Source organism: Octodon degus, unplaced genomic scaffold, assembly GCF_000260255.1.
Source record: "Octodon degus isolate 3935 unplaced genomic scaffold, OctDeg1.0 scaffold00052, whole genome shotgun sequence".
NCBI lineage: Eukaryota > Metazoa > Chordata > Mammalia > Rodentia > Octodontidae > Octodon > Octodon degus.
The window spans coordinates 5,220,824-5,236,298 of record NW_004524628.1 but is presented as its reverse complement, the minus strand read 5'-3'; the positions used below and the strand labels follow the sequence as shown (position 1 = coordinate 5,236,298).

The 15,475-nt window shown below is 42.6% G+C and overlaps 1 protein-coding gene across 4 annotated transcripts in view; it reads left to right on the top strand.

Annotated features, from left to right (window-relative positions):
* The window catches only part of Mgat4a (mannosyl (alpha-1,3-)-glycoprotein beta-1,4-N-acetylglucosaminyltransferase, isozyme A), a 131,854-nt gene extending 119,882 nt beyond the window's left edge, over positions 1 to 11,972 (top strand). For all 4 annotated transcript variants that reach the window (XM_023717349.1, XM_023717348.1, XM_004633182.2 and 1 more), the window contains 4 exons: positions 1,547 to 1,625; positions 2,261 to 2,327; positions 10,583 to 10,695; positions 10,823 to 11,972. In XM_023717349.1, the coding sequence (XP_023573117.1) occupies positions 1,547 to 1,625; positions 2,261 to 2,327; positions 10,583 to 10,695; positions 10,823 to 10,849 (286 nt within the window). In that variant the 3' untranslated portion in view covers positions 10,850 to 11,972. The remainder of the gene's footprint in view (positions 1 to 1,546; positions 1,626 to 2,260; positions 2,328 to 10,582; positions 10,696 to 10,822) is intronic.
* The last annotated feature ends 3,503 nt before the right edge of the window (positions 11,973 to 15,475 follow it).

Below are 15,475 nucleotides of genomic sequence, written 5' to 3'. Positions count from 1 at the left end.
CCTTCTATGTCAGACATCAAAAAACCTAATTTACAACAGTACTTCAATTTTTAAACTTCTCTAAGATAATATTTCTATGAGAACACAACTATAAATTGAGGTCACAATTCTGGTAGGACACATTTCTGTGAAAGATTTAATGTCTGAATTTTCTCCGAGTTTACGGAAGCCCTCACCCTTCCTGGGATAGAGAAAGGGAATTGCCTTATGATTCCCACAATTATTTATTTGCTCAGAAGGGGGAAAAACAAGCTTGTATTTCTCAATACAGATATGAAATGTTTTATTTTCTGATACTGTGTTCATAACACAAATTAAAAGTGTGAAGAATGAGAAGAAAAATCTCAACCCCTTGGACACCAGCGTGGCCATGTTGTACCTGCATGGACACCAGTGTGGCCATGTTGGCACATTTCTTCAGGGCATCCTGCACACTTTCTGCTTTGGCTCATAGTCCGGATGTGATTTTTCAGTGTACTCCTCTGTGAGAGTTTTGCTGGCCACATAGACCCCGCCATTTACTTCAGTGGTATTCGTTCTCAGTGATGTCAGAGTTTTCACTGAATAATCACAGGGCGGACACCTCTGACCCTGTCCAGACTCTGGATTACATGCATCCTTTCCTGCACAGTAGTCCACCTGGCTCTGTGCTTTGACCTGCTCGGCCAAGAGAGTGCTGGAAGTCATTGCAGCGTAGGGTAGAAAGGTCTGTGCTTGGAATGTTTGCATCTTCCTCATGTGTGACATCTGCCAGACATACCCTGCTGTCACACATACTTGGCCAAGTGTTTGAAATGTGCAAGGTGCTTTTCACCAACTCCTCTGAATTTCTTGGAACAGGCACGTGTGGTGGGTGAAGGGTTCTGCTTTGGTCAGAGGTGACTGAGATTTGGGAAGCTCACTGAACTGACCAGAGGTGACGGCTCTTGTGACGAGGGACCCAGGTCTTTCTAACTCCTAAGCCTGAACTTTCAGCTAGTTAACGTAACTAAATTTCCATTCTTTACATTAACACATATATTGTCTCTTCTCTCTGGTTCATGTTCTTTCCACACTACTTTGAATCATTGGTTTTTAAAGTGTCAATATGCAAGAGCTTTATATACATGCCCAAAGAATTTTCTAGATTTATCGCATTGCATCACATAGTCGTTCTTCAAGGGGTTTTCAAAGAAGTGCATTTAGTTTGATTCTTCTCCTATCAGAGGACTCCTGGATGTCCCCAGGGAGACCCTCCCTCATGCAGGTGTGCAGCACACCTAGCTACCGCGCTCTGGGCTGTTCCCAGCCAATGCTGTTTGTACCTGCAGTGTTGCAAACAGTGACCTGCAGTCATTGCCTTCTCTGTAGTTACGCCTGAGGTCATGTTAAGCAACAGCCACATCAATGGCAACTGGAGGGACTGACATCACCTAGGGTGGCTTCCTGTTTGCCGCTGTGTGTACCGCAGAGTCCTGGGTGACTGGAGCTGCTGGATTGAGGTCGTCTTCTTGCATCCTGCTGAAACCGAGTCTGATGGTATTTTTCTTTTTTTCCTTGTGTTCAGTTACTTGTTCCACAGTGGCAATCAGGAGCACCCAGGAGACATCCTGCTGAACACAACTGTGGACGTCTTGCCTTTAAAGGTACTGCTGTCCATTCCCTGCCCCTCCCCTAGGAGCCAATCATGGGGGACTTGGCTTAAAGCCTGTTGGTGAGATGAAAGGGAAGCCTACTTATTTGTAAGACTCCACCCAGGGTCATGTTAATGTGTTTGAAGTTCAATGTAACCTGGTATATTGGCCCATTTGCCTTATTCATAGAAATGGTCTTCATTTTGTTTTCTGTTGGGAAACAATGAATTTATGCTAAAAACAAGTCGTTATTTTACTTTAATGCTTACTTACTGTTTGTGTTTTGAGCCCCAAAGTACTGTGTAAACATTTAACACCTGTTAAATTGTATTGGTCTATCAAGAATCTTAGGTGTCTCTTACGATAACAGAGAGCCTTAGGTCTGTATTAATTTTTCTGTATGCCTTTCAATGGGAAATAATATTGTGTTAAATTGACCTAGGGTCTCATTTCCCAGCCACCGTTATACAATGCAAAAATTCAAATGATCATTTAAGTGACTTTGATGGATAAGTGGCAGTTCAATTTTCTTTTTTAGAGATAGTGGCGTAGCAAATGCCACTTTCATTTAGATTAAGATGTACTAATAAGATAAATGTATTTTAAATAGAATTACTTGTAAAATAAATATTTTTGTTTTATTTTAGAGCAAAGGTTTGGAAATAAGCAAAGAAACCAAAGACAAACGATTGGAAGATGGCTATTTCAGGATAGGTAACATCTACTTGAGTAAAATATCCTTTCTTTTTCTAGACTTATTCCTAAAGTAATTGTAAATGCTTTACCGCCATTGAGCACCTTGAGGGTCACAGTGCCCAGAGTGCTCCTGGTTTTGCCTGTTCCTGTGTGTCACCCTTGTCCACAGGAGCTGTGGTGAGCACTCACTCACCAGCTCCTCATCCTCCTTCATCTGCCCTGTCCTTGCTGTCACTTGTGGCAGGGTAGCCCTCAACTGCCTCTCATTCTGTCTCTCCCTGGGTGAATTCCGGATGCCACAATCTGCACTTTGGTCCCTGCCTGCCACCCCAGCACCCTCTGTGTCTCAGTGCCCACTGACACTGGTGGCCACCTGGTCACCTCTGAGCGTCTTAACACAGGGGTTGCTTTATTGGCCACCATGACTGGCTGCCCTGGCCCCATGTGCCTGCGGGAGCCCAACCTTGGGACTCATGCTAGCGGCACCTCCCTGCCACTGAGGCTCCTGAGTCACCCTGTGAGGGTGCCATGCACACTCTGTCTTCAGGGAGGGAACCACCTGGAGCTGTGTCCAGGCCACTGCAGTTGCCACCGTAAGTGTGGTAGCACCGTGGACCCACGCAGACATCTTGGTGACTTCTGTTGTTGGGTTCCTTAGCTTCCGCCCTCCTCCATGCCTGGTGACCTCCTCTTTTCCTTTTTCTAGACCTGAGCTATTTTTCCATTGCCTGGCCACATTTCTAGCCACTTTCTCTGCTAAATTGCTCTGTCATTTTTGCTCCTGATCAATGCTCTGGTGTCCTTTGTGTTAGCTTTCTGCCACTGTGACAAAACAGCTGAGAAGAATCAACTTAAAAAAAGTGGAAAAGTTTATTTGGCTCACCGTTTTGGAGGTATCTGTCCATGGTTGGTTGGCCCATTGCTTTTGGGCCTGTGGTAGAGCAGGACATCATGGAAGGAGTATGACAGAGGGGTCTGCTTGCCCTCTGGTGGCTGGGAAGCAAAAAGAGAGCCAGGAAGGGGCCATCAGCTGGCCAAATAGCTCAGCGGATTAAAGTGCCTGCAAACAGGCACAGGGGCCAGGGGTTCAATCCCAGGCCTGCGTGCCAGTCCCACCCCCGGGGCATGCTGAGACATTGATTAAGACTGGGTGTGGTGGCATGTGCCTGTAATCTCAGCTCTTAGGAGGCTGTAAACAGGTGGGTCACTAGGAGTCTGATCTAGTAGTGAGACCCTGAACACCCTGTAGACCCTTTCCTGAAATACAAAAAGACAAGAAAGGGCCATGGTCCTCTAAGGCACACGCAGAGATATAGCGTCCTCCTGCTAGGCCTCCCGGGGCCTTGGAAGGGTTCTGGGTCTTTGGGGGCCATTCCAGATCCAAATTGGATCCACATCCACGAATCCCCTGGTGTAACTGCCCCCCGTGTCCTTCAACCCATGCTGCAGACACTGTAATTAAGGGCTTACCAGACTCAGCTCTGCCCTGTGCTCGCCCTGGGATTCTGATTCAGTGAGTGAGTGTACATTTTCTCTTCACTCAAACAAGTTTGTACTTTTCTAAGTAATAAGCAAAAGAGAATAGGTAAGTTAACCTGAAGATCTGCAGGACTGATGTGTTTTCCTGGCTTGTTCTGGAGCACTTTCCACATGGGGTCAGGCATTAGGCTGTGGCTGAACAGTAGAAGGCCAGAAGAACAGGAGGCCAGAAGAACAGGAAGCTCCATGGCTCTTCCTCAGGGCCTGACTTGTATGACACAGAATTGAGAAGTTCTACTTGAAGGGTGCTGTGTGGGCAGAGTGGAGATTTGAGCGGTAGCTGCACACACACCGAATGGGAGCCCAGCTGGAAGCTTCCCAGGGAGACCCTGGAGACAGGTAGCTCCTGCAAGCTGCCTTGGATGGGAACAGCCACAGAGAAGGGCCCCGCCTTGGAGCCTGACTGAATGGGATCTGCTACTGGCTGCAGGTGCTGTTGACCATGACAGGTAGTCAGTGGCAGGGTATGCGCTCCTGGTGGTTGAGGTGGGTTAGGTCTGAGAGAGTGGCTGCCTTGGAAGAGAAACACTGGGGGAAGACAAGGGCAGAAGGCTTTCTGCACAGAGGAGTGGACAAGGTTACTCCAAAATTTTCTCCTTCCTGCGGAGGTAGCTCAGTAGAATAAGTGCCTGCCTGGCAAGCACAAGGTCCTGAGTTCAATCCCTGGTACCGGAAAAAAAAAAAAAAAAAAAAAAAAAAAAAAAAAATCCTCCTTCCTGATTGCTCTTCTGTCTTGCCTTTTTGTACTTATTTGTTACACCTTCCGGTCAAGGACAAATGCTAATTTGTAATGAGAATAAATGCACACCGTCCAAACACTCTACAGACCAAGGACTTCCCCACCCCTGACCCCTGGCCAGCCAGTGGGCGTCCTGCCAATGGCTCCCTAGTGGCAGGAACTGTAATGCTTTCTGCCCTTTCAGAAATATTTTGTGCCTAGTGAAAAATAGAGCACACACTGATAACACAGTCCATGTCTCTGTTCTGCCTCTTGCTTCTTTTCTTTCTTTTTTTTTGTATGTTAGGGAAGGGTCTACAGGGTGTTCAGGGTCTCATTACTAAATCAGAGTCGTAGTGATCCTCCTGTTTACAGCCTCCCAAGAGCTGGGATTACAGGCGCTCGCCACCATGCCCAGTCTCAATTGGCATCTCAGTGTGCCCTGGGGGCAGGGCTGGCATGGCAGGCCTGGGATTGAACCCCTGGCCCCTGCACCTGCTTGCGGGTGCTTTAATCCACTGAGCTATTTGGCCTGTCCTTGTTTCTTTTGCAAAAGACAAAATACACAGATATATTCAGAACATGAATTTTGAAAATATTTTAGATATTTTGCTGCATGACAATACGGAAATGATATAATGAACATCCATGTGTTCACACCCAGCTTAAGTTTGTTTGCCCGGTGACTTCCCCTTCCTCTTCCACCTGAAGGCAAGACAGCTGCTCTCCTGCCTCCGCTGTTTATCTGTGGTGTGGGGATTTTCCGCATACACATCTCTGTCCATGATGTACTCTGGCATTTTGCTTATTTGAAAATGTGATACAGCTATCACTCTGTGGTCCGCAGTGTTTCCTTCTCTGGTCTTGTGTTTTTCTCTCATCGTGAGGAGATCCACCCGTGTGGCTGTGTGCAGGGCTTGTTCCTTTTCACCTTGTCAGATACTATGCCCGTGTGTGAGGTTCCTCTGTAATACATACTTAGAAATCTTTACCTGTATGACATTCTATGTCAACTCATTCTTTTTAACTTTCCATTGGTTATTTTCTTGATCATTTATTTATTTGGTGCAGGTCTCACTATGCAGCTCAGACTTGTAGTAATCCTCCTCCTGTCTTGGCCTCTCCAGCACTGGGATTACAGATGTGTGCCGGCATCCCAGCCTCTGTGGCTAGCTTGGTGCACCCGGAGTCAGGCCAGCATGGCGTGCAGCACTGGGGATCGAACTCGGGTCCTTGCGCTTGCCAGGCAGGGGCTTAGACCGACAGGCTATCTCCCTGGCCTATCTATTGTTTCTTTAGTGTTCCCTAATGTTAGTATACAATATGTGTTTAAATAAAACTTATTATGATAAAAGACACATTACCCTGAATTCCCCTCAGAATCATTCCCCTCACTTTGAACACATGTCCCCTTTGCATCCACCACTCTGAAGCAGATTTGGGACTCCTCTTCCCTCTGTGTAGGAGGTGTGATTGAAAAATACAGTGCACGCCACTGCTGCGTGCCATCCAGCAGCGAGACAGCCTTGTACACGTAGTATGGTGTGCTTTTGCTCGTGCCATCCACTCACGTGGCACCATATGACTGCCCCAAAGTCAAAGTGGCTGTGAAAGCTAATATTTTGAATCAATTCAGGACATTGAGGCAGCCACAAGTGCACAGTGAGACACTCCTGACAGAGGACTTCCAGAGCTGAGGAGTGGGCCGGGGAGATAGCTCAGTGGCATAAGCGCCTGCCTGGCAAGTGTGGGGTCCTGTGTTTGATCCCTGGTACAGAAAAAAGTATTTTGAGAGAGGTTAATGGCAATGCATCTTCTTAAATTTTTAAAAATCATTCACCGTAGTTTTCAGTCACCTAACTTGCTTAGCCGGTGTCCTAGTGTGAGCGCCTGTCTCGTGGGCTATCTTTTGCTATCTCATGCACACATTTTTCACACCGATGAGAGTATATATATAGCTCAAGCTACAACTGTAGAGTGTAAGTGTCTTTATGAAGCTCGTTTTACTGTTTGGAAAGTCATTTCTAGAGACAAGGGATCAGGTGACACTGTTAGATACGCCATTAGTTAAAATGGTGACATTCCACATATTTGTTCCTTCGGAATCCCCGGCCTTATTCAGTTTTCTGTAGTACTTTTCTGTGGCATGTACTGCCTACCCCAGTCTAACACCAAGTATGGACAGACTTCATGAAATTTTTAATATGTTTTGAATAGATCCATTAATTAGGAATCTACAAGTTCAGTATTTACTGAGGAAAAGTGTAGCAGCCTTCTCCACCTCGTTTTCCAATCTGAGTATATCCTGCCTTGCTGTTAGCTTGTTAACACGTGAGTAGATAGAACAGAAACAGTGGGCTGTGGCCCCTGGCTCGCTGCCTGATTTTTAGTGGTCTGTGGGCTAAGAATGTTTAGAAAAATTGTTTTCATTTTTATTTTTATTTGTTTATATATTTATTTTTTACTAATAGCAAACAACATTGATTTTATTTGCATTTATTTTATGCTTAATTTATTCCCATGCCATAAGTTTTTGTTTCTTCAGTTTCTTCCGGGATGCCTTTCTCTTCTCTGCAACTTCCTCTTCTGGTTTGGGAACAGTTTGTTCCTTTTCAGTAAGGATCATCTCAACCTGGCAGGGGGAGCTCATGTATGGGTTAATCCAGCCATGAGTTCTGTAAGTACGGCGGCACATCTTGGGTGCTTTGTTCACCTGGATATGTTCAATAACCAGAGAATCTACATCTAAACCCTTAAGCTCAGCATGATTCTCTGCATTTTTAAGCACGTGCAGCAAAAATTCAGCACTCTTTTTGGCCTATGGACCCTGCATCCAGCCCCACTGTTTGGCCTGGGCACACCTACCCACTCTACCGTCTTAATGCTGGAATGGTATTCATTGCTTCTTTAATGTGACATCCTTCAGATACTTGGTGGCCTTTCGGATATGCATACTGGGCAGTTTCACGTGTGTTCTTAAAGTGAATGTGAAGATTTGAGCCTCTTGATTTGCATGATTTTGTGGGGTTTTCTGGGTCAAGAGAGTAGCGAACCATTTTCACAGGTCACCTCAGGCCGCTCACAGGAAGAGGAGGAGCAGTGGTCTCTGGGAGAGTTCCTCATTTTTAAATGGTTGGAAAAAAGTAATATATTGTGACACATAAGGTGATGTAAGTGGCATTTTGCAGCATGCACACTTTTATTCTGGCACATCCATGCTGCCTTGCTCACGTACCGCATGTGTGTGCATTTGTGCCACAGCTGGTGTGAACGAGTGGTGGCTGGAGGAGTCGGGGTTGTGCTCTCCTGGCTTCCTGCAAGTAGCAAGGACGCGCCTATAATTTGACAGGCTGTGATGCCGCAGTTGCTGCTGTAGGTGCCTGTTTAAATTTCCAGTGCTGACTCGTCATGCCAAAGCAACAAGAGATGTTTAATGGTGCACTATTTAACCCAGTGGAGTTCAGGTCACATTTCAAAATTAGGTGTCAGACCATTGTTATTGTGTAGTTACGTCACTATGGTGTACATTTCTACCCTGAGCACTCACGCTAGTTTTCCCTACTTGGAAAAATTAGTTTCACATGGAATATCTCATCACAGCAGAAGCTGTTCACAAAAGTTAAAAAAAAAGGAAACAAAGCTATTAAAAATGAGTTTCCAAGTGGCAGATTAACCAAGCAAGACAACACCAAGCATGAGTTAACTGAATCCTGTTTAATTGCAGACATGGGTACGGAGAAAGGTAAACTCTTAAGACGAGGCCATCAGCAACAACTGCTTGAAGAGTTGAAGACATTGGAAGCTGTCTTACTTTTCTATTGTTGCTGGGACAAATACCCGACACTCAAAATGAGGGAAGGAAAGGTTTATTTAGCTCGCAGTTGCTGGGGGATCAAGACACTAGAGGAGGGCTGGGGCGCTGCCATGTCCAGGATGACCCTTTCCACATCTCCAAGAAAGCACAGGCTAGGCTGACAAAAATTCTCAGAACTGATAATGGCTTCTCCTACCACAGAAAAGTGCAGTGGCTTAGCAGTGGTAGAGTCTTACTAGGGTGGTTTAGGCTTGGGACCAAGATTGTAGTGTTTCCGAAGAGAAAAATTGCCCTCAACCATTATTATGACTTTGAAAATTGTTTTGTGCTGCAAGGTTGTTAATGTGTCTTCATGAAATTCAACCTAAAATTACAAAATAAAAGTGTTGTATGTAAAACTTACATTGCAGTCATTTTGGTGACAGCAACATTGTTTATTAAGTAAAGGCTCTTTATACTCTTCTTACACTGTCAGAAGTCAGGCAAAATTTTCATCCTGCACGAATTTACAGTAGATGCAGAAGCCACCATAAAATGTGTACATATTTCAGGAAAATAACATTTGCATAAACATTTTAATGCATATGATACTGACTCCTGATAAATTGACTTTGTCCATATGCATGATAGGATTTTCATATCTCATTAAATTTAGTATTAAAATATTTATGCAAATGTTTCTTTTCCTGAAGTGTATGTATTTTTTTTATGGTGGATTCTATTTTTTAAGCCAAAACTGCACTTCCACCAGCAATTTTGGACCTCAGGGCAAATAAAAAGACTCCCACACTTCTGAACCTACCTGTGCAGGGGACAGGGGCTTACAAGGAACCTTTGGTTAGAAATTATTCATCTGTAATGTAATAATGATATACTAGACAGTGAATCAGAGAGAAAAAGCTAAAAGAACTCTATAAATAACTTTGAGTGATGAATGTGTGCCGTTGAAAATCCTCTATTTGAGGGCTGGCCAGATTGCGGACTAACGCACCTGCTTAGGCAGATGCAGCCAGGGTTTGACCCCCAGCATGCTGTGCTTGCCCCACCCCTGGGGCATGCTGGGACAGCGATTAAGACTGCGCATGTGGTATGCGGCTGTAATCCCAGTGCTTGGGAGGCTGAAAACAGGAGAATCACTGAGTCTGATCTACGTAGTGAGACCCTGTACTAAATTTAAAAAAAAAAAATCTCTTATTTGGAATTTGGTGTTAGTATTTGGTCATACCTGGGCTGTATGGGAGGACATTTCCAAAGGTCAAGTATGTAAAATGTCATAGATGAGCATCAGCAGACAAACGTGTGGGCTGAGTTTTGATAATAGATCCTAATTTTGAAATCGTTTAAATGAAGTTGTCCCAAGAAAAAGTTGTACCTCTTTGTCACACTTCTATTATAAAAAATTGTACTTAATTATTACTAGGTAGTAAATTTCATCAATGAAGAATTTGTGATAATTGATTTTCTCTTTCTATATGTAAGCATCTACCTACTATCCAATCTTCCTCTTGGTCCATGAAGATGGTTTCTTTGTGGAAAAGTCTAAGAAATTGAGTCCAAAAGGAACCATTTTCTTAGCACTTTTCTAACAGTATTTTATTACTTCGTATTCCTTACAGCAAGAAAAATTTGATCAGACACATAACCTAAGCTTTTATAGACATTCTTGGTCTTTATTCCTATAGGAGAGCTTTTTCTTTAAAGCTCATTGTGTTTCATGGAGATTTTTAAGGGAACTATGTAGACAGGGCATTAGTTCTTCCTTCTAGATGTTTCTATGGTGGGAACACATGTGGCGTGAAGCCAAGCACTGCGGTTTAATCACTGACGTTTGGGACTGCTGGCCTAGCTTTCCAAGCAGTCAGCCTGAGTGATGGTACAGACTGTGTTTTGGTAAACTTTGACTAAGTCACAATACTAACATCCTATAGGTAAACCATCATTGATATAAGAACAAATATGCTTGTTTGGTTTTTAAAATTTAGAGTGAGCATATAGGTCCACTCTGCCTGAAGTAGGTTGCCCCTTTTTAAGCATACACTATTTCATGAGATATTAAAAGCTGAATTAAAGTGGAAAAGGGAAGTCATTTATCCCCGCTTAGATATCTACTAGAAATGCCTGGTGTATTCCTTTTGTGCCTTAAAGCAGTGACTTCATGTGTTTATCTCAGACTGTCCAATGAGTACTGTTTTTGTTTTGAAGGAAAATTTGAGAATGGCTTGGCAGAAGGAATAGTGGACCCCAGTCTGAATCCCATTGCAGCCTTTCGACTTTCAATTATTCAGAATTCTGCTGTTTGGGCCATTCTTAATGAGGTAAGAATGTACTAAAGCAGTGAAGTCCCTTAGGTACTGCTTTATTTGGTTACATTTTCATTTTGCATCTAAGACTGTTTTTGAAACTGAGAATTAATGGTCTTACACATTTATTTTTGTGTTTCAGATTCATATTAAAAAGATCACCAATTGATCATCTAAGAGATCAACACATTTTTCATCTGAATCTATCAATTAAAGATAATTAAGCATGTACTTTTTAAACTTGAACACTACCTCTTGTGAAATCTACTGTAGATAAGATGATTGTTATTTCCACTTGGAGAGTGGATCACCCATGCATAATTGCATTCATTTGAAGTCACACCGTCCTCCAATTTTAACTTGACTGAAACATTTTAGAATTATGACAGCCTGTTAATATGACTTGTACTATTTTAGTATTATACTAATACATAAGAGTTGTACATATTGTTACATTCCTTAAATTTGAGAAAAATAATGTTAAATACATTTTATGAAGGGGGTACTTTTGAAGTTCATTTATTTTATTATGGGCCCTCTTTTATAGATTATCAGGGATTATATATATAAATATATATACATACAAATGTTATGGAGTTAATTTATTAGAAACACTTAAGAAGTACATATTTTTGTGCAGTAAATTTTGGAATCAATACTTTTTTTGAAGACGTTACCTTGCTTTTTTAAGTTCTTTCTATATTTTTTCTTTGAAAGTGCAAACATTACAAATCAATGCCATTTTTCAAATGCACTGCCATTTAAGATTGAATATAGATGGATTTCTTAACTGAAGTACTTTTCTAATAATAGCGACTCTGAAAAAAATATTTTCAAAGGCATTTGTCATTCTTTAAAGCCAAGATTTTAAAGACCAACATCCTGCTTGAGGGTTGTTACTGTACTGTGTATGGTGCACAGCCACAAGAGATCGGTGGGGTGGCTCTCAGCACACAGGTGTGACACATTTGACCAAAATCACTGGCGAGTCGACGCCTACCATTTCCTCTGGGTGAAGATGAGAAACTCTTTTCTTTTTTCATCTTTGTCTTTAATACATGAGTTAAATGCATTTTGTCCTTTTGATCCTTTTATATCTGCTCTCATTTGCTGAGTTCTGACAAAATGTTTTCTATGTAATGTTCTTGTATGAGTGATAACGGGTATAATTTTAAAGAAAAAATTGTAATACTGATTTTTGGTGAAAGGTATTATACAAGTTGGTTTTCCAGAATGATTTATTCTACTGCATTGCATTATGAACTTGCAAGTAAATCATGTGTCCTAAAAGTGTTTATTACTCTTAATATACTCAATTCCAAATACTGCTATCAATTTCATCAGCTCAGCAGTGATCTTTCCGAAGTGAAGGTATGCGCTGGGCATCAGTTCCCCACTCTGACAACCCAAGGGGCTGCTGTAGGCTCTCATGCGCTGGGCTTTGCAAGGCCCTGGCTCAGGCCTGGGCCACGGCGTCCGGCCTGGAGGAACTTCATTGGCTACCCAGTGTGCACCGCAGACAGCACCAAGCAGTATCATTTTCTGTGCAGTGTTACTGAGGAGAAAAGGTAGGAGACACTGACATAGTACAGTTATTTCTGTCACTCTGTGGTAATAGTTTTTACTTTTCTTGACTGGAAAGTCCATGATGATGTCAATAATGTTGCTTATAGCAAAGTCCAGTTAGAACTTTTTTTTTTAAAGGAACTTTAGATTTCTCATTTTCTTTACTTTTTATTTTCTTCTCCAGTTTCCTTATTTCAGTGCCCACATGCAAATTTCTTCAGAAAGAGGTATACCCTTTTATTATAAAATATTGGCCCTGGCTTTCAGCATATGAGATTATTGCTGAAGCAACTGAGTAGGAGAAGGTAGAATCCTGTGCTAATGGGTCTAGGAGTCCCCTTGAGTTCAGGAAGTATTGTTGGGCAGTACTGTGCTGAGTGCTGATGTGATATTTTAGTAGCCAGAATTCATTGATAGGTTAAAAGCAGACAGGAATATATTATAATGCAAATGTGCATTAGGGGGGCAAGGTCCAAGGTGTTAGTTTTGTTAGATTCAGGTGTCTTAGCATGCTCCGCATCATACCATGTAGTTAAGATAGTGTTTGAAAACATTAGAAAAAGTTAATCCAAACAGGTAACATGTGGGCTAGACATGTAGATATGTATTTGGCCATTAGAGGAGTCTTTAAAACAGAGAGACTCTGGCTTTTCAAATCAGTGGCTGCACTGTAAAGAATAAGTAGGTGTGATTATTTAAAAAGCCATCAGCAAAGTTGTAAAGGTTTCTTTTACATCTTTCAGAATATGGAAAAACAAAATCGTCTCCCAACAATGCTCTCTCTCGAAGGAAAGTTCGGCTATTTGCAAACAGCATATTGGAGCAACTACAGCAGTGTGTATTTGTGCTATGGCAGAATCAGAACATGACCCCCAGCCTGTGACCATGTAGGATAGAATTCCCTCTCCCTGAGCATGGCTGGGACTGTACAGTCCATGATCATGCTGTGTTACACAGAGCAGAGGGAGATGATCGGGGGTCACTAATCCAATGTTCTTCCAAAGCAGTCTCCTCAAAGGATGGCTCAAAACCTCCTTGCCAGTTTGAAGGGGCTGCATGAGACGGAATAGAGTGGGTGTGGAGCTGAGGGGCTCTGGCTGCCAGGCAGCAAAGTGAGCCTGCAGCCCGGTGGCCATGGAAACCCAGGGCAGGGTACAGGTTCATTCACAGGCTGAAAAGCAGGCTCGAATGCAGAGCCCAGCATGGCCAGCACTGGGCTTCCAGCTTTGGGGGACACTAAACTACACGCACTTGGCCTATTTGACTTCTGACCTGCAGCCCTGAGATGACTGCGTGGTGGTTTGAGCTGTTAGATTTCCAGTTTGTTGTCCTGCAGCAACAGAAAATGAATGCACATCTCTGAAACAGCAAAGAGAAGTCTTCATCCTTGATTCTTGATGATATGCTGGATTTTATTTTTATCTTAATCAACACATGGGTAGAACCTTGACTAGCAAAGCATATCCCTGGGTTCAGCTAGAATGTTCTCGGCCAGAAATCTGAATCTTCATTAGTGGTTCTTAGTAAAAGCTGTAGCATTTTGCCAGCATCTTACAAAAGAGCTGCAGGAATGAGACTGTGGAAGTGTAAGGAGTTTTTTCCTACATGAGGCGTTTATACTGACTTAGCGATTGCTCTGAAGTACACATAAGAATGGTGAACAGTGGTATTTTAGAGGACATCCCAAATTAAAAGAAAGAACTTCTGCCTTTACGCAGATTTTAGATAATTTGTATGGGGGGCTTATTTTTAAAATCAATTTACCTAACACAGGCCAAACCGTATTTATGCCAACCCAATTACTATACTTTGATGTGTTCCAACATACCTCTCTGCTTCTAAGCTGTTACCTGCTAGGGAAGTTTGTTTTTATTTTGGTTTATCTATTAATTTTTGTGCTCATTACTACATTGCCATACCCTTGAGGTAAGATCAACAGAGCTACGTAAGAGAAAATTAGGCTATCAAGGCTATCAGAAGATCACAAATTCGTGTCATAGTCATCTCTTCACATTGTAAGGGAACCTAGATAGCCAATCCAGTCTCTCTATAGAAAAGGCAACTTTCCCAAGCTATGTACCAATATTTATAGTATGTAAATTTTAATAGTGATAAAATTTTAAGTTAATCTTAACTGATATATGCTATGAAAACTAGTATGCTTATTTGTTTTCTTTCATGCATGTGAATATACAATGCTAAAAGTATTACCATTTTGTAACCAGCAACCAAATCAAGGATTTTGTTACAGGTAGCTCTACATCACCACCACTAGCTAGGTAAACTCTTCTTACCTGAAACGCTCCTTCCTCCAGTTTTCAGGCGCTACATAGATCATTGTCAACGAATAAAGGGGAAAGAGCTGGCCCCGATCGATCGTGTGCTGGGCCGAGGGGAAGGCGACCTTATTTAGGGGAGCAAAGGAAGCGCTGCAGAGAAGCCCTTGTGCCAGGGTGGGTCCGCTTGGTTAACGCTGCAGTAAAATGTAAAGAACAGCGGCGCTAAAACTGAAGGAAGGACTGCTCCTCGTGGGGAACATTTTCATACTCTTGGACATCAGAGAGGGTATCCTGCTCTTAGTGGTTTCCTTATGTTAGCAAATCATTCTAGAATAAAGGTTCAGTAGGTCAGCTCGGTTAGCATTCCATTCCTTATCTGAAATACGCAGTGTTTGCTCCAATTCGGTGAAGATACCTTTGAAGATATAGTCTCTGAGCCTTAAAAGTGGCTGATATCGACAGTACTGTAAGATGCACTGCCAGCAGATTTGATACTTTCATTTCAGTAGACACAGTACGTTTTCTAAGGAAGATTTAGAATCTGCTAAGCCTAACGATTATGTTTCATTTGTGGAACGAGAACTGAAGCGCGCTGTTCCACACACTTCTTCTGTGTCTGGGAGATTCTGGAGCATCCCTGGGTGAGCCAGCCTCCACCAGATCTTTCTTTCCAAATGTATTGTACATATTTTCCTTAAAATGTCTTCATGGGTTGGACAGTTAATAGATTTAGTAATACTTTAGGTACCTGTTGGATTTTTAAAGGAAGGTTATTTATTTTCCAGTTTGCTGCTATAATTGAAATCCTAAGAACTGGTCCTGTCGACTGTGCCTTTCATCCCTGTTTCTGTGCCACCGCGGTTCATGTGTATTGGAAATAAAGAACTCTGAAAAGCCACGCTGAGTTGAAGATTCCTTCAGGAAAGCTAGGTGGAACTGAAAGGTGGTTG